Here is an 18,279-nt window from a genome sequence, read left to right as displayed (position 1 = left end):
TTCAGAGCCGTTGGTCTGTGTAACTCCACCCACACATCGCTGAGAACACTGAGTGGGAAGGGAACAATTTCCTGACTGACAGGCTGATTGATTGGGAGAGAGAACATTGTCTTAATGTCATCATAATGAGATCTAAAAATGAGAGTTTGCCGTGGGCTCTCTGCTGCTAAATGAATGTGGTTTATACAGATAGACAGATGGATCTGCTAGTGGTGCTCACAGAACAGGGAGAAACACGGCTCATTTGGACAATATTGATATGAAGAAAGATGTGAGCTGACAGTTATGTTTGAGGGGAGGATTGCAGAATGTTGACATGAAGAAAAATTATGTTTTTTTATTTTAAGTGTTAAACAGAAAACTCCTGCAGAAAACAAAAGATTATTTTTTTGCCCTCTATTTCTAAAACAAGGCAGTATTCTGAAGTAGCCGTTGCAGTGTTAAGGGCTGAACAAAAGAGGTTGAAATGAACTGCATTGTAGGCAATGCTGAGGATGATTATGGCCTGTCTGTCCTAATGGCTCTGCTTACAACACAGTGACAGGGCACATGGCAACCATGACAACACCATTGCAGCCATGACAACACCGGCATCTGTCTAGGGGAAGCTCTCCCAGGAGTGGAGCCCCCTGGAGGCCTGCCAGCTACCACTGGGATTCAGCCCTGGGTCAGATCAAATGTTTCACATCATTTCACTGGACTGAGCATAATGAATTCATATAGTATACAGAACTAGAAGTATGTTTTAATTAGTGTAACGAGAACAATGGAACCATCTCAGAACTGCAGTCCCCACCTGTGGCGCCAATAAGCAGTGTTAAGTTCTAAAATCTGGAATGTAGCTAACTCACTGTATTTCGACTGTATTACTGACAATATTATTAACTTCCGTGTGGACAGTGCCGTACCCACCAAGAGGGTGCGCTGTTTCCCCATTAACAAACCCTGGATCACCAGAGACCTAAAGGCCCTACTGAACTGGGTGGGAATTACATGACGGCCATGGCCGTCGATACCCCGCCCTCTGGCCGTGATTCCCCGAAAATAATTCTACCCCCTGCGGCCACCATGGCTTCTGTGCCCCTGCTACCATCTAAATCTCGAGGTTGCTTTAAAAGCATCATCTGTCTCCTGTCGTTTTATTGATAATCTGAAATGAATTCAATTGAGGCTAACATTGATATCAATAAAATGTTACACTGGTAGTATACAACTGTAGCCTGCTAGTGGCTTTGATGCGATGTGAAACTGGCATGTGCAACCAGTTGCAAGGACTGCTGCTGCGCTGTGGTTCGTTGAGGGCAAGCAAGCAAACAAGGTCTGAATCAGTCTGAATTGATAGCTAATAAATTATGACGCGGTTCAAAATGCCTTAGATATCAAGCTTTGCCCAACTATTCTTTTCAACCAAATAATTTCCAGAGCAGATATAGTCTCTCTTTGTGCTGGATGATGGCTAATGTGATGGATAGCCATCTAACTCCATAGACCACAGACACAGCTTACGTAGCTAGCTAACGTTAGCTAATGTTACATAGCCAGCATCGTTAGGTAGATAGCTGACAAACCTTCCGTTTTTAATACCTGTGTTAGTTGATAGCCCTACTAGCCTGCTAGGTAGCTAGCTAGCATAGCCAGATATAATCTGATTACACTGGCTATTGATAGCTAGCTAGCTACCCTAACATACAGTATGTTACACTATAGGCTATTTGTTTCTAGAATAATGATGTGATTAAAGAGACTACAGCAACTGAAACGGATTGTGCTGCTAAGTGCATGGATGATTGTCAGGCGGTTGCTTGGCTATACTATAGTGCTACATAGCATTCCAGTGAAGGGGCATAATGCTTGCTCGGCTCCATATGATTCAACCAAGATTGCATGATATATGACAACATTATGGAGGCATCATTTCAAACATCATATTCAAAGTGAATAAAGTAGGCTATTTATGTTTTTCATGTGATTCATGTTTATTATTTATTGGGCATAGAAAACAGTTATCTGTATCATATTTGGGTGGTAAAAATGCAGTAGACCATTCAGTTAAAGGGATCCCAAACTACTGCTTAAAGTAATTTATTTGTAGGCTCCCAATTCTCTTATTTCACTCAATGGCCTTTGTGCCATGGCATGTGGCCTTTGTGCCCTAAAAAAATCAGTGACACCGGAGGCCAAATGGCCTGCCCCTAAAATTACGAAATTCCTACCCTGCTACTGAATGAAAACAAGAGTGAAGGACCAGGAGGACATGAAGCGTCTACAGAGGGAGCTTAAGGGGAAGATCAAGGAGGACAAGAACACGTACAGGAAGAAGATGGAGGACAAGCTGCAGGGCAGGCACTTTCAAAACTACTAGGCAGATGATTGGATGAACCATCTGTCTATCACCATCTAATGAAGGCTTTTATCTATCACAAGTAAATCAAATTTTTACTGAAGCCGGGAGAAGAGCGAAAAGCTTCCGGTGTCATTCTTTGCTCTTCTTTCAATTAAAAAATGCTCTTCAGCTCAGATATAAATTATGCTATAGTAGAGCAGCATCCACAGTAATCCCTAGGAGCCGCCATTGTTGTTTTAGAACGCAGTTGCTTCTCACTGTCATCTGATTGGCGGGATGATTGGCCCGATCGTTTTCTGCAGTACATGATCAGTTATCACAGGTCTGGTTTTGTTTCAGCCAGTGTTTCACCTTTCCATTTAACATTTTCTGATCAGTTTGTGTTTTTACTTCAGTTCATAGGGAATTCCAACTAGGGCTGCGAGCAGCATTGAGCGGGCCCTCGCACCCCACGCGTGTCGGGGTGCGGCGCCGTTAAAGGCTGTGCTATTTCGGTGTCCAGTACTGAGAGAAACTTCCTGTCACCAGTAGGTGGCGCTCTAAGTGTGACTCAATACCGATGCATAGATGTGTTCAGGACAGTACCTTGATGAAGCGTGAGAAATGTTGTGTAAATCAGACAATGTATGTAGGAGTTATGATGACTTCCTGTAAGCAGTAGGTGGCGCTATTAGTATGACCCAATGCTCACGCACAGATGTGTTCAGGATGCGACCTTCAACAACCCTGAGCAATTTGGAGTAAATGGGATAACGTATGTAGAAGTTATGAGGACTTCCTGCTTGACCTGTAGGCGGCGCTATAAGTATGACTCAATACTGACCTACAGATGTGTTCAGGATGTGACCTTCATCAACCCTGAGCAATTAGGAGTAAATGGGATAACATATGTAGGAGTTATCAGTACTTCCTGTTTCACCAGTAGGTGGCGCTGTAAGTGTGACTCAATACCGACGCATAGATGTGTTCAGAATGTCACCTTCATGAAGCATCAGGAATTTGGTGCAAATCGGATGATGTATGCAGGAGTTATGAGGACTTCCTGTTTCACCAATAGGTGGCGCTATAAGTATGACGCAATACTGACACATAGATGTGTTCAGGACAGAACCGTCATGAAGCGTGAGATATATCGGACAAATTGGATAATGTATGGAGGAGTTATGAGGACTTCCTGTTTCACCAATAGGTGGCGCTATAAGTATGACGCAATACTGACACATAGATGTGTTCAGGACAGAACCGTCATGAAGCGTGAGATATATCGGACAAATTGGATAATGTATGGAGGAGTTATGAGGACTTCCTGTTTCACCAATAGGTGGCGCTATAAGTATGACGCAATACTGACACATAGATGTGTTCAGGACAGAACCGTCATGAAGCGTGAGATATATCGGACAAATTGGATAATGTATGGAGGAGTTATGAGGACTTCCTGTTTCACCAATAGGTGGCGCTATAAGTATGACGCAATACTGACACATAGATGTGTTCAGGACAGAACCGTCATGAAGCGTGAGATATATCGGACAAATCGGATAATGTATGGAGAAGTTATGAGGACATCGTGTTTTATGGCGAAATGTCAAACTTTGGCGGGGCGCCACGGCAAGGGTGTTTGGTGAAAACTCAATTTTCTTGATAACTTTTGATCACAAAGGGCTTAAGATGAAGCTGACTGAGTATGAAGTTGATCGGATGAAATCTGTAGGAGGAGTTCGTTGAAATACGAGGCATGGAAATGGTCAAAACAAGGACAAAATGGCACATTAAAAGCAAAATGGCGGCCTTCCTGTTGCATGTTGGGTACAGCTCTAAGAGACATTTTAGTGTGGCTCGATGAAATACATATGCCCTCCGAATTTCGTTCGCCTACATCAAACTGAAAGGTGGGGCTCGCCATTTGAAACTTTCCAGGGGGCGCTCTTGAGCCGTTTTGCCACGCCCATTTCCGTCACCCATGAATTATCAAATTTTTCACCGGGACTGACGTATCTGCAAAGTTTCATCCGTTTTCATCGATGTTCAGGCCGCCTAAAAGGCATTTGTTTGGAGTAAAGGAGAAGGAGAAGAAGGAGAAGAAGGAGAAGGAGAATAATAATCCTTCGAGTTTCAATAGGGCCTCGCACCGCCAGTGCTCGGGCCCTAATGATGTATCCCTTTTACTGAAAAGGATGACTGACCTGGTGAAAGAGGTTTTGCGCTGTGCCACCCTGCAGTTGCCATCAGCTGATCCCCTAGTTGCAATTCTATTAGTGTTCGTTTTTGTCCCAAAAGTACAGCTGGGGCGAGATTGTTCACACATTTAAAAATCAATTTGATAAAAGAAAACTTGATAAAACTATCATAACTGAGCAGCTTGTACTTTTTCTATAGTACTTTTGAAACTATAGTATATCTTCCCAGAGCTAGAAGTTGTGTCCCTCATGTCTCTGTGTACTTCTATTTTGAGCTTCAACCACAGTTACAACACAGTGCAGTATGTCCTCCAACATCCCACAGCTATATTTCCATAACAAACCCATGACTACTTTATGTAAACACAGCAAACGGGGCATAAATATATTTATTTTTCCACCCTTTTAATTTCTTCCCTATGTTTTTGAATCTGTGATAATCTACATATGAAACGAGCTGCTTTGCCGAGCAGTCTCATGTAACGGGATCCCTACTTAACTCTTTCATCTTAAATGTAATTAGCGCATGGCAAGCTGCTTAGTGCGCTAGGCAGCCGTACCAGGGAAGGTAACCGCTACGCTGAGATAATTCCTCTTTCTAATGGGATTTGCTTGTCATTTAGAGCCAGCCAGCCCTGTCGCTCCACCCTCCATCTCAGATCAGGCTGATAGACTGGAGATGTCCTCCCACCACCAGGATGTACCCCCACCACCAGGAAGTACCACCACCACCAGGAAGTACCCCCACCACTAAGATGTACCACCACCACCAGGAAGTACCCCCACCACCAGGATGTACCCCCACCAACAGGATGTACCACCACCACCAGGAAGTACCCCCACCACTAAGATGTACCACCACCACCAGGAAGTACCCCCACCACCAGGATGTACCCCCACCACCAGGATGTACCCCCACCATCAGGATGTACCCCCACCACCAGGATGTACCCCCACCACCAGGATGTACCCCCACCACCAGGAAGTACCCCCAACACCAGGATATACCCCCACCACCAGGAAGTACACCCACCACCAGGAAGTACACCCACCACCAGGATATACCCCCACCACCAGGATGTACCCCCACCACCAGTGTGTGTGTGTGTGTGTATTTATTTAAAAGTTGATTTATCAGGGACGATGCAAACAACATTGTAGCAGGCTAGAAACTTGAAACAGATGAGTTGCATCGAGGATTTCTAGCCAAGGCTAACCTTCAATCCCTGTCCCTGGTTAGACTTTTCTACTCTAAAATGGCCATGACATAATCATTACGAAAAATACAAATATAAAGGGTGGCACATAAACAAGAATTAAAATACTTACACCTACACAATACAATACAATAGCTACATCACATTACACCACGTGTTTGTAGGTATGTGTGTGTCTGTGTGCATGTGTGTGTGCCATATGGTGTAAATGAATGTATGTCTGTGCATGTGTCCTCTCATCTATGGCCTATGTGTTTATCTGCATGTATGTTATGATAATCAGTGGTCACAGGTTTGGTTTTGTTTTAGCCAATGTTTCGCCTTTTCATTTAACATTTTCTGATCAGTTTGTGTTTTTACCTCAGTTCATAGGGCATTCCAAAAATGTATCCCTTTTACTGAAAAGGATGACTGAGTGAAAGTAGTTTTGCGCTGAGCCACCCTGCAGTGGCCATTCGCTGATCCTCTGATAATGCTGGTGTTTGTTTTGGTCACAGTACGTCTGGGGCAAAATTGTTAACACATTTGAATATCAATTTAATAAAATAAAGTTATTAAGTTGTCACTCAGTAGTTTATAGTTTTTCAAGATTATACAGTGGTGCCATGTCATTGTTTTTTGAGCCATTATTTGCAATGCTTGTTTGTAAAGGGATGCAATGGGTTTGATGATTGATAGTGAGCCCTCACTCCATTCAGTAACGCAGTTGGTTAAGTGTGAAAATATCATGCCGCGCATGAACAGTTGAGCTGCCTTAGGAGGTATGTGGTGTCTTATCCATCAATGTCTAAAGCAATTCAAATTTGTTTTCACATTTTTGCACAACTTTTCAATATGTTTTGTAAATTTGAGCTGAGAATCTAGAATGACACCTCAAAATTTGTATTCCCTTACTTCCTCTACTTCTATTTCCTCATGATTAGTTTTAACTTTTAAGTTAAGTTTTTTTTTTTACTTTACTTCTGATTGAAAAACACATTGACAGAGTCTTTTTAAGATTCAGAGTTACAGTAGATTATTATTTTTTAGCCATTGAGATACACTCTTCAATTCACTTCCTAGTGTCTCTGCTGCAGCACTCTGGGTTTTAGCAGAGACATAGATGATTGTGTCATCAGCGTACATTTGACAGACAGTTTTAGTGCATGGTACTGGTAGGTCGTTTATGTATACTGTAAGCTGAAGAGCAGAGGCCCCAAGATCGAACCTTGTGGAATACCCATTCTGGATCATAGGGGGATTGAACGTTCAGCATTCATTTTTACACATTGCTCTCAACTTTCAAGATATGATGCAAACCAGTTGGTTACATGTTCAGAAAAATTTTGTTTTCCATTTTCCAAGTATTTCATGGTTCACAGTATCAAATGCCTTTTTAAAGTCTAGAAACACTGCTCCTGCTACTGTACATTACCCTGGTCTAAAGAGCTCTTGATATTTTCAGTGAGGTAGCAGTTTCTGGGCTATTTCTGTGGAGTACCCTGGCCTAAAACCAAATTGTTTGGAATAAATAAGTATGCTAGTTTCAAGGGGTTCCATCAGTTGTTCTGCAATAACTTTTTCTAAGATCGTTGATAGAGCTGGTAGAATTGAAATGGGCCTGTGTGTGTGTGTGTGTGTGTGTGTGTGTGTGTGTGTGTGTGCGTGTTGCTGCGTTCAAGTGCAACTCGGAAACTTGTACTTACCAGTTGTGAAGTTGTAATTATTATATTTGAGTGCGCATTCAAGTGTTCGGAGAGCAACAAAGCATTAACAAACATGGACACCAGAACGAAGCCTGTTTTATAATCACCCAAAGTAAGTAGCACAGAGCTCCTGGTCCTATTTTGTCTCAGTATGGACTCATCTACGAACAGAGAAGGCAGGTAATAGGCTAATATATATATATAGAGGATAGTTACACATTTAGACTTCCAACATTATTTCTGTCATTTAACGTTTCGGCTGCCTCATCGACATTAGTAACACATGCTTGGCATGCTTCAATAGGAAAAGGTTTGCTCGCTTGCTACTGATAGCTGAATAGACGTGTGCAAATGAAAACTACTATGAACAGAATAAAGAAATATATAATTTATGCCGTCAATAAGCTAACACGGTTTCCATACTTCCAAAACGACACACGTCACTATTCGAAAACTCATTATTTCCCAATTTCCTACTCGTAATTCTGACTTTGGAGGGCAGTTCATCTGCTTGTTACTCGTAAATATGGTAAAATACAATATTTCCGAGGTGCACTCTAACGCAGCATGTGTGTGTGTGTGGGGGGAGGGGGGCGTGCGCACATGTTCCAGGACTTACCTGATCCATGTCATGAGCTCCACAGTGTCTGGGTCAAAGAACTCCCTCAGCTCCGAGACCTCCTGCATCAGCTTGGGCCAGAACTGGACGAAACACAATTAGACAATAATATGACTAGAATATCTAAACACAACTTGGAGACAATAATTTGACTGGAACATCTAAACACAACTTGGAGACAATAAACTGACTGGAATATCTAGACACATTCCAAGCACATCCAAAAGATCAATCCAATCTCTCTGTAGCCAACCTCTGCTAGACTGTAATGAGAGAGGGGAAGTATTTATCTGGCATCAAGACAAAGTGCTTTCATTCAAAACAAATTTGACACGGCTGACTGGTAGGTGCAATTATAGTTCATGCCTTGGTTGGAATATGATGCAAATTGTGCTGAAATAACAATGCGATTGCCTTACCTTGTAATATAGGAAACCTAGAATGACTACGGGAACTGTGTACCTGACCAGCCTTAACTGCAGAGGCAAACGGAGAGATGGAGAGAGAGAAAACAACATACAAACAAGAAGGTGAGAAAAGAAAATAAGCAGCTTGAACATCAGGAACATCAAGAACACTACATTATGCAGAGGTGAGTCAGGCTCAGAGAACAGGCTCTGATTGGATGATACCATAGTGCCACCTAGTGGCAGGAATATTTCAGTCACTGTCAGGTTAACAGGTCTATGTTATTGAGTTTCCACATAATACTTGCAATATTCTAGAGATCCTAGTGATTGATTTTACTGTAGGTAGGCCCCGTCATCTTCTTGGTTCTGTAATACCATTGTTACAGGTTTCTGTGGTAACATTGTTAGAGGGTTCTGTTGTAATGGGGTTCTGTGGTACCATGGTTCTGTTGTAACGTTGTTACAGAGTTCTGCGGTAACATTGTTCCAGGGTTCTGTGATCACGTTCCAGGGAGCTGGTCCTCCTGTACCTTAGTTCTGGAGTTCAAGTGTAGCACGTTCAAGCACATGGACCAGAGCTCCTTCCCACACACGCCATAGGCAGCAAGGACACACATGTGACCCGTCCACAGGTACTTCATCCTGGAGAGAAGACAGCTCTACGTCACACGCTACACATCCTTACACATCCCCACAGACCTCGGTACAAACTCATATTCCCTTGGGAGGAATGCCAACTTTTCATTCTGCAACTCAAACACAATTACAGCCTTGGTTAATGGAATAAATATTAAAAAGTGTTGAAACGAATAATGAGAGAGATAAGAAAGGAGCGAGATAATCAGTAGTGGAACGGAGACAGAAAAGATGGAGTGGATGAGTAGAATGCAGAGGGAGGGAGATAAAGAATGAGAAAAAGAGAGCGAGTGGAGGTTGATTATTCAGCATAATTCCAAGCCTGTCTGAAGATAGCATCTGCTAGCAGTTAGCAGTGTAGCATACAGAACAAGAGCACCTCTGGCAGCTAGCTAGCTTGCTGACTGAGTCCATTCACACTAGTCTGAGATAGAGAAATGCAAGCTACTGTACATAGGGGAAAATATGTATTCTTAGTTAGCAGAGTAAAATTTGTCCTTCATACTATCGGTGTATATGGCCATCTACAGTAATCAGCAACCCCAAATTCCTACAGCCATACCACTACTCTCTACACTGTTTACCCAATGATAATAATCATTATTATTATTAGCATAGCGTTTACTGTAGAACAACATACTGTACTGGAGTATAACACAGGGTAGCTTAGCATAGCTTACCTCATGGTGCTTAAAGCCAGCAGGCCAAAGAAAAGGCTGTGTAACAGATTGTAAGCGACGTCTGGTCTCATACTAATGGCCCTCTCCTCAGCCCCCACTCTGAGGCCTCCGCTGCCCCCCCCCACCGCGCCGGGGCCACTGAGACAGACGGGAGACAGGAGAACATCAATGCATTAAACATACGGGCACAGGGGGGTGGGTGACATTAGTCTAGTGGTCTCATTATTCAGAGTGTGTCGCCCCTGTTTGGTTGGAAAGGTTCAAACAGTTCTTGAATCTTGGTGTGTGTGTGTGTGTGTGTGTGTGTGTGTGCGCGTGTTTGTGTGTGTGTGTGTGTGTGTGTGTGTGTAAGTGTGTGTGTGTGTGTAAGTGTGTGTGTAAGTGTGTGTGTAAGTGTGTGTGTAAGTGTGTGTGTCTGTGTGTAAGTGTGTGTAAGTGTGTGTGTGTGTGGGCGGGGGCCCGAGGGGCCAGTTTCAAGGCTGGTCAGAGGTAAGAGAGCAGGACTGGAGAACATGTGGGGGGTTGTGTCACTCTGTTAAACAGGGAATGACTCAGGAAGGTGTGACGCACTCAGATAGTGATACACACACACACACACACACACACACACACACACACACACACTGTACAGAGAGATGAAGAGAAACAAACATACAGATAGATACATATGCAGAGAGAGAGACAGAGAAGGAGAGAGGAAACAGAGACAGAAGGACAGACAGAGAAGGAGAGATTGAGAGAGGCAGAGGAGAGACAGAGAAGGAGAGATAGAGAGTCAGAAGGAAAGAGAGACAGAGAAGGAGAGATTGAGAGAGAAAGAGAAGGAGAGTTAGAGAGACAAAGAAGGAGAGATAAGAGACAGAGAAGGAGAGATTGAGAGAGGCACAGGGGGGGAGACAGAAGGAGAGTTACGAGACAGAGGAGAGATACAGAGAGAGGAGAGAATGAGAGAGAGAGAGAGAGAGAGAGAGAGAGAGCAATATAGCAGAAGAGCGAGATGTGCCCTACCAGAGGTTTCTCACTGCCACCAGTGCCAGTGCGCCCAGCAGGACCAGCAGGGTGCAGAGGTAGGGGTACACCAGCAGGCTGCCTGCCAGACGATCAAACGTGTCCCAGGGCAGCGGACCAAAGGCCTCCTCACACAGGTAGAGACTGGCATCAAAATCCCTGAGAGAGAGAGAGAGAGAGAGAGAGAGAGAGAGAGAGAGAGAGAGAGAGAGAGAGAGAGAGAGAGAAGGTGCACCCAAGAGAGACAGAAGTTAAAATTATGGAGAGATTCAGACATGAGAGTGAATGGAGAGATACCGTGAGGGAAATAATGATTTGATCTCCTGCTGATTTTGTACGTTTGCCCACTGACAAAGAAATGATCAGTCTATCATTTTAATGGCAGGTTTATTTTAACAGTGGGAGACAGAACAACAAAAATCCAGAAAAAACATTTAAAAAAAGTTATAAATTGATTTGCATTTGATCGAATGAAATAAGTATTTGATCCCCTATCAACCAGCAAGATTTCTGTCTCCCAGACTAGTTATGTCCATGAGGCACACAAATGAGTCCTCTCCCTTCAAGAGAGTGCTCCTAATCTCAGCTTGTTACCTTTATAAAAGACACTTGTCCACAGAAGCAAGCAATCAATCAATCAGATTCCAAACTCTCCACGGCCAAGACCAAAGAGCTGTCCAAAGACATCAGGGACAAGACTGTAGACCTGCACAAGGCTGGAATGGGCTACAAGACCATCGCCAAGCAGCTTGGTGAGAAGGGGACAACAGTTGGTGCGATTATTCGCAAATGGAAGAAACACAAAATAACTGTCAATCTCTCTCCGTCTGGGGATCCACGCAAGATCTCGCCTCAGAAACGTCTGACCTCTGTGACCTCTGTGATTGCCAACAAGGGTTTTGCCACCGAGTACTAAGTCATGTTTTGCCAAGGGGTCAAATACTTATTTCACTCATTAAAATGCAAATCAATTCAGAACTTTTTTGTGATTGGACTTTTTTTTGTTATTCTGTCTCTCACTGTTAAAATAGACCCATCATTACAATTATAGACTGATCATTTCTTTGTCAGTGGGCAAAATCAGCAGGGGATCAAATAATTATTCCTCTCACTGTATGAAGAGAGAGAGATAGATAAGAGAGTGATAATACAGAGTGATGAGTTATACGCTGTAGTTTTAATTATTCATACAGCGGTTATTTCCCTGCATGACGTACGTGTGCCCTGACACACTGCGCTAAGTATATCCCTGCTGGGCTGACCCCACACACACACACACACACACACAGACACACACAGACACACACACACACACACACACACACACACACACCAATATAACAGTTGTTTCCCTACATGACGTATATGACCTGACACACCGTGGTAAATACATCTCTGCTGGGTTGACTGCATACGCGCACACACACAGACACAGACACGCGCGCACACACACACACACACACACACACACACACACACACACACACACACACACACACACACACACACACACAGATCAGTGTGAGAGGTTTTATTACCAGGGTATTCATTATTTACAGTAGCTAGTCTTTAAGCTGCTGCTAAATGACTAATGTAATGAGGTGGAGGAGATAGTGGTGTAGGAGATACAGTAGGGGAGGAGATAGTGGAGGAGATACTGTTCAGTGGGGGAGGAGATAGTGGTGTAGGAGATACAGTAGGGGAGGAGATAGTGGAGGAGATACTGTTCAGTGGGGGAGGAGATAGTGGAGGAGATACTGTTCAGTGGGGGAGGAGATAGTGGAGGAGATACTGTTCAGTGGGGGAGGAGATAGTGGAGGAAGAGCCAGTGGAGGAGGTGGTGGAGGAGAGAGTGGAGGAGATGGAGAAGAAGATAGTGGAGGAGAAGATAGTGGAGGATTTAGTATAGAAGAAGGAGGTAGTGGAGGATTTAGTATATAAGAAGGAGATAGTGGAGGATTTAGTATAGAAGAAGGAGATAGTGGAGGATTTAGTATAGAAGAAGGAGATAGTGGAGGATTTAGTATAGAAGAAGGAGATAGTGGAGGATTTAGTATAGAAGAAGGAGATAGTGGAGGATTTAGTATAGAAGAAGGAGATAGTGGAGGATTTAGTATAGAAGAAGGAGATAGTGGAGGATTTAGTATAGAAGAAGGAGATAGTGGAGGATTTAGTATATAAGAAGGAGATAGTGGAGGATTTAGTATATAAGAAGGAGATAGTGGAGGATTTAGTATAGAAGAAGGAGATAGTGGAGGATTTAGTATAGAAGAAGGAGGTAGTGGAGGATTTAGTATAGAAGAAGGAGGTAGTGGAGGATTTAGTATAGAAGAAGGAGATAGTGGAGGATTTAGTATAGAAGAAGGAGATAGTGGAGGATGAGATAGTGGAAGAGGAGGTAGTGGAAGAGGAGGTAGTGGAGGAAAGAGTGGAGGAGGTTGAGGAGGAGACAGCAGAGGAGGTGGAAGAGGAGATAATGGAGGTGGAGAAAAGATAGTGGAGGAGAAGGAAGAGGAGATAGTGGAGGAGGAGATAGTGAAAGACATAATGGAGGAGAAGATAGTGGAGGATTTAGTATAGAATAAGGAGATGATGGAGGAGGAGATAGTGGAAGAGGAGGTAGTGGAGGTGATAGGGAAGTAAGAGATAGTGAAAGACAATGGAGAAGATAGTGGAGGATTTAATGAAGGAGAAGATAGTGGAGGACAGAGCATAGAAGGAGCTAGTGGAGGACAAGGTGGAGGAGGTGATAGTGGAGGACATGGTGGAGGAGGTGATAGTGGAGGACATGGTGGAGGAGGTGATGGTGGAGGAGGTGATAGTGGAGGTGATGGTGGAGGAGGTGATAGTGGAGGACATGGTGGAGGAGGTGATGGTGGAGGAGGTGATAGTGGAGGTGATGGTGGAGGAGGTGATAGTGGAGGTGATAGTGGAGGAGGTGATAGTGGAGGTGATGGTGGAGGAGGTGATAGTGGAGGTGATGGTGGAGGAGGTGATAGTGGAGGACATGGTGGAGGAGGTGATAGTGGAGGACATGGTGGAGGAGGTGATAGTGGAGGTGATGGTGGAGGAGGTGGTGGAGGAGGTGATAGTGGAGGACATGGTGGAGGACATGGTGGAGGAGGTGATAGTGGAGGTGATGGTGGAGGACATGGTGGAGGACATGGTGGAGGAGGTGATAGTGGAGGTGATGGTGGAGGAGGTGATAGTGGAGGTGATGGTGGAGGAGGTGATAGTGGAGGACATGGTGGAGGAGGTGATAGTGGAGGTGATGGTGGAGGAGGTGATAGTGGAGGACATGGTGGAGGAGGTGATAGTGGAGGTGATGATGGAGGAGGTGATGGTGGAGGAGTTGATAGTGGAGGACATGGTGGAGGAGGTGAGTGGAGCCGATGGTGGAGGAGGTGATGGTGGAGGAGGTGATAGTGGAGGAGGTGATAGTGGAGGTGATGGTGGAGGAGGTGATAGTGGAGGTGATGGTGGAGGAGGTGATAGTGGAGGTGATGGTGGAGGAGGTGATAGTGGAGGACATGGTGGAGGAGGTGATAGTGGAGGTGATGGTGGAGGAGGTGATAGTGGAGGACATGGTGGAGGAGGTGATAGTGGAGGTGATGGTGGAGGAGGTGATAGTGGAGGACATGGTGGAGGAGGTGATAGTGGAGGTGATGGTGGAGGAGGTGATAGTGGAGGACATGGTGGAGGAGGTGATAGTGGAGGTGATGGTAGAGAAGGAGTGCGACGTGTACCTGGTAGGCCCCAAGCCCAACTTAGTCTTGATGAATTTAAAGATGTGCTCATCTGATCTCAACTGCAGAGCTGTCTGTAGAAACAAGCAGAGACAGAACAGGACAGAGGTCAAGGTCAACCTGACGGAGGTAAGGTCACGTCTGAGACAGTGGGAAACAGTCTAGAGTGAATTCCTGATGACAGGACACGGTGGAGAGGATGGGTGAAACACAGGGGGGGGCAGAGAGGAGTGGCGGGGGGAGGGATTCACGATGACATGGGATGGGGGGGACGTGGGGGAGTGAAGAGGCGAGGAGGCGAACGGAGGCGAGGAGGCTTGGGGGGAGGATGCAGCGTAGGCCTCACCTTGGCTAGGTAATTGATGGCGAGCGTCAGAGAGAGGACCAGGCAGGTGTGGAGCAGCAGCTTCCCCAGTCTCGCCAGCAGACCTCCGGTCTTCAGATCGCGCTGGAGCACAACACAGTCGCCACGCCGAGAATGTATAAGATATACTATATAAGATACATTATACAAGTATAGAGTGGCCTGATTTCTCGCTGGGGTTGCTCGGTGTCTGTGCATTTCTGGTGTTCTGACCTGGAAGTGTTTGACGAAGAGAGCCGCTACGATGAAGCTGAGAGCCAGCGAGCCGAGGATCATGGGATTGCAGAACTGCAGCAGCCACACACACAGCAGACCGGCCACCTGCACCAGGTACACACACGTCACCTGGAGGTGGGAGAGAGGAAGGGTGAACGACTGGTATGGCGCGCGCGCACGCACGCACGCACGCACACACACACACACACACAGTTTAATGTACCTGTGTGGGTGAGATGAGGTCCAGACAGTCCAGGGTGAAGATGATGAGGGCCTGGAGTAGCAGGATGAACTGGTTGAACTGCCAGGTGACGCAGAAACACACCGTGGCCACAAACATCAGCCATAGAACCACCTTCTGAGAAACACACACACACACACACCACCTCAGGACCATACAGTTTGCGTAAGGGATTGTGTGTGTGTGCGTGTGCATCTGTGTGTGTGTGCGTGCGTGCGTGCGTGTGTGTGTGTTTTTGCGCGTATTGTGCGTGTGTGTGTGTGTGTGTGTGTGTGTTTGCATGTGCGTGTGGTAAGGTTTACCTCTTGTATGGGCCTGAGCTGAGGCCGGAGGTAGCAGGTGATCGCTGCCACCTGCAGAGCGAAGAAAGGCAGCGACCAGTTCTCTCTCAGGGACACGGTGAACTCCACACGCGTGGTATCAACCCTGCAACGACAACACCGCAACACGCACACCTAAGTCATGCTACTCCATACGTGTGTATGTGTGTGTGTGTGTGTGTGTGCGTGCGTTAAGGATGTGCGCAGCGACTATTTTCACTGACGACTAGACGGTGGTTTTGTAACTGATTACACGACTAGTCTAAAAAACGGATTCCCAAGTTTCTACAACAAGTGCTAGTTAGAAAAATTGAGGATGTTTCTCAAACTCTGCAAGCTAAGATGCATGACTATTCTTGATGTTTCCCAACCACTCAGCGGCAACCAATTTACACGCGTTGTGCAGAGCTGTCACACACTCTCCTTTGTTTGCCTGTGCAAAACAGTAGTTCAGCCTGTCCTTACAGCTTATTACTTAGCAAAGATATCAATGTGATTTATTTTGTTTAATTGAAGAAGAGTAGGCTAGCCTATAGCCTGTAATGTTTAAGAAGGCTAAAACTAGATTTCACATAAAGACTGCGGATGTCAGAGAGGGCAATAACATTCGAAGGCAAATTTATTCAAACATTGGTAAACAAAGAATGATGCAAATAATAAAGTGAAAGAAATAATAGCCTACTGTGCAAATATAATGTTTTATATCGACTTGTGTGTCTGCAATAAAGTTCCTCTATCTTTCTAACCAACATTCAGCGGAAGCCAATTTCACTCGTTGCGCATCTCGCTCCAAGTCTGATTTGGCTATTTAAAACACAGAGTACTTTGTGACAGTTGCTTGGATGTATATTAGTATGCATAAACCTATGTTTTGCGAATAAATTGGTCTGCCTCCTTCAGAGTTCAACTCGGCAATTAGGCTGTGAAAGCGAGTGCGCCTCTTGGAATCTAGTCATAGCCTATTGTTGCACAGATTTCTGTCACGTCTTGACTTTCACAAACCAAATGATTAGGCTACATTAATTAATATGAGCACACTTTAGTGGCAATGTGCCGTGCAACCCTGATCATTGAATAGCATAAGTTAAATTACTATAATATTAAAGACTGCGGATGTCAGACGATAGGCTATGTTAGGCGTATAGGCGCCAAATCCGGAGCTCCCATACAAAAGGAGCGCAGCATAAACAATAGGGATTGTGCAGATGAATGAATTAGGTGACTTATGTCTTTTTATAAATATTTTTTATTTTTATCTAATTCTATTATATTCTGTTTAATCGACTATTATTTCTTAAACGACTAGTAAAAGCTGCGCCGTTTAGTGGTTTAAACGACTAGTGGCGCACATCCCTAGTGTGCGTGTGTGTGTACCTGTTGAAGATGTACCAGACCCCAGCGAGGGCCCCAGCCAGCCAGGAGCCACTCAGTAGCCAGCTGGTCAGGTAGAGGGCGATCACGAAGACCGCCTGCAGCGAGAACACCGTGTAGATGTAGAAATACACTGGCTCCAGGTAAGCCTGCAATACACACACACACACACACACACACACACACACACACACACACACACACACACACACACACACACACACACACACACACACACACACACACACATTTCATGTAAAAAAATAAATAGAAAGGGTTTCTTGGCATTGTCCCTCTAGGGTCAAGAGATACTGTAGGTGACCTGTGTGCATTTAGGTACAGTACGTCCTGTTATACCTAGTTTACTCAATATTTTCTAGGAGCTTATCGCTGCAGTAAGTATTCACTGTGTTTTATTGAAGTATGTGATATACATATCCTAAAATGGATTACTGGGATAGCCAACATACAGTGGCCTGCTACGTAGGTAACATCTGTAATTATTTATCTACTCTATTTTTGATAGTGTTACATTTCTTATAATGTAGATTCCATGCTTAGTGCGCTGTAAAATGTTCCTAGCTAATACAATTAAACATTTTCCAGGAGCTTGCTTAATCGTCTCATTGAGGCCGGGGAAGAATTTTTACAGGCTTAAATGGGGGGGAGTGGTTTTCTTGTTTCCCTCTGGAAAACTAGGGGTTGGGTCATTATGTACGCCCGCCCCCCTTTCTCTCTGTAAAGCACAGTGTGTTCCCTCTGTGTATGAAATGTGCTACAAAAATATGTTTTATTTGATTGAATGTGACCTGTATGGGCAGCAGCCTGTAGAGAACACCGAGCAGGACCTCCTGGTAGATGTTCATGCGCTGGAGAAGGTTAATGGTCCTCCTGGACTCCGTCAGGTTATCGTTCATCAGCTGCCACAGGCCTGCGGGAGACGGTCGTGGTGTTTATTCACAGCAGCGTGCGCATAGCAACCCGCATACCTCAGCGCCGCAGTCAGTCCGCCGGAGATCGCAGTCGGGACTGTTTTCCATACAGGTCTATAAAGGACGCCGGCCTGCTAAAGGACTCTGGATGCAGGCAGCGACGCACGTCACTGGACGTGTCCCTGTTTTCAGTCTCTCTCAGTTTCTCTCTCTCTCTCTCTCTCCCTCCTTTCATTTTTAGCTAGCTTTGTTTGTTCCCATGGTTACAGAGGCCAGTCATCCAGTCTCTCTCATTCTACAGAGATAAACA

At 44.9% G+C, this 18,279-nt stretch overlaps 1 protein-coding gene across 1 annotated transcript in view; it reads right to left on the bottom strand.

Annotated features, from left to right (window-relative positions):
- Positions 1-18,279, bottom strand: part of dpy19l3 (dpy-19 like C-mannosyltransferase 3) — a 46,873-nt gene that overhangs the window by 19,969 nt on the left and 8,625 nt on the right. The window contains exons 5-16 of the mRNA XM_084436575.1: positions 17,847-17,968; positions 17,041-17,186; positions 15,649-15,772; positions 15,329-15,463; positions 15,103-15,234; positions 14,872-14,973; positions 14,526-14,599; positions 10,780-10,938; positions 9,772-9,909; positions 8,986-9,097; positions 8,465-8,521; positions 8,046-8,128 (exon numbers count right to left, since the gene is read on the bottom strand). Coding sequence (XP_084292701.1) covers positions 8,046-8,128; positions 8,465-8,521; positions 8,986-9,097; positions 9,772-9,909; positions 10,780-10,938; positions 14,526-14,599; positions 14,872-14,973; positions 15,103-15,234; positions 15,329-15,463; positions 15,649-15,772; positions 17,041-17,186; positions 17,847-17,968 — 1,384 coding nt within the window. The remainder of the gene's footprint in view (positions 1-8,045; positions 8,129-8,464; positions 8,522-8,985; positions 9,098-9,771; positions 9,910-10,779; positions 10,939-14,525; positions 14,600-14,871; positions 14,974-15,102; positions 15,235-15,328; positions 15,464-15,648; positions 15,773-17,040; positions 17,187-17,846; positions 17,969-18,279) is intronic.

Source organism: Borostomias antarcticus (assembly GCF_949987555.1).
Source record: "Borostomias antarcticus genome assembly, chromosome: 4".
In the NCBI taxonomy this organism is placed as follows: Eukaryota; Metazoa; Chordata; class Actinopteri; order Stomiiformes; family Stomiidae; genus Borostomias; species Borostomias antarcticus.
This window is presented reverse-complemented; position numbering and strand designations above follow the sequence as displayed.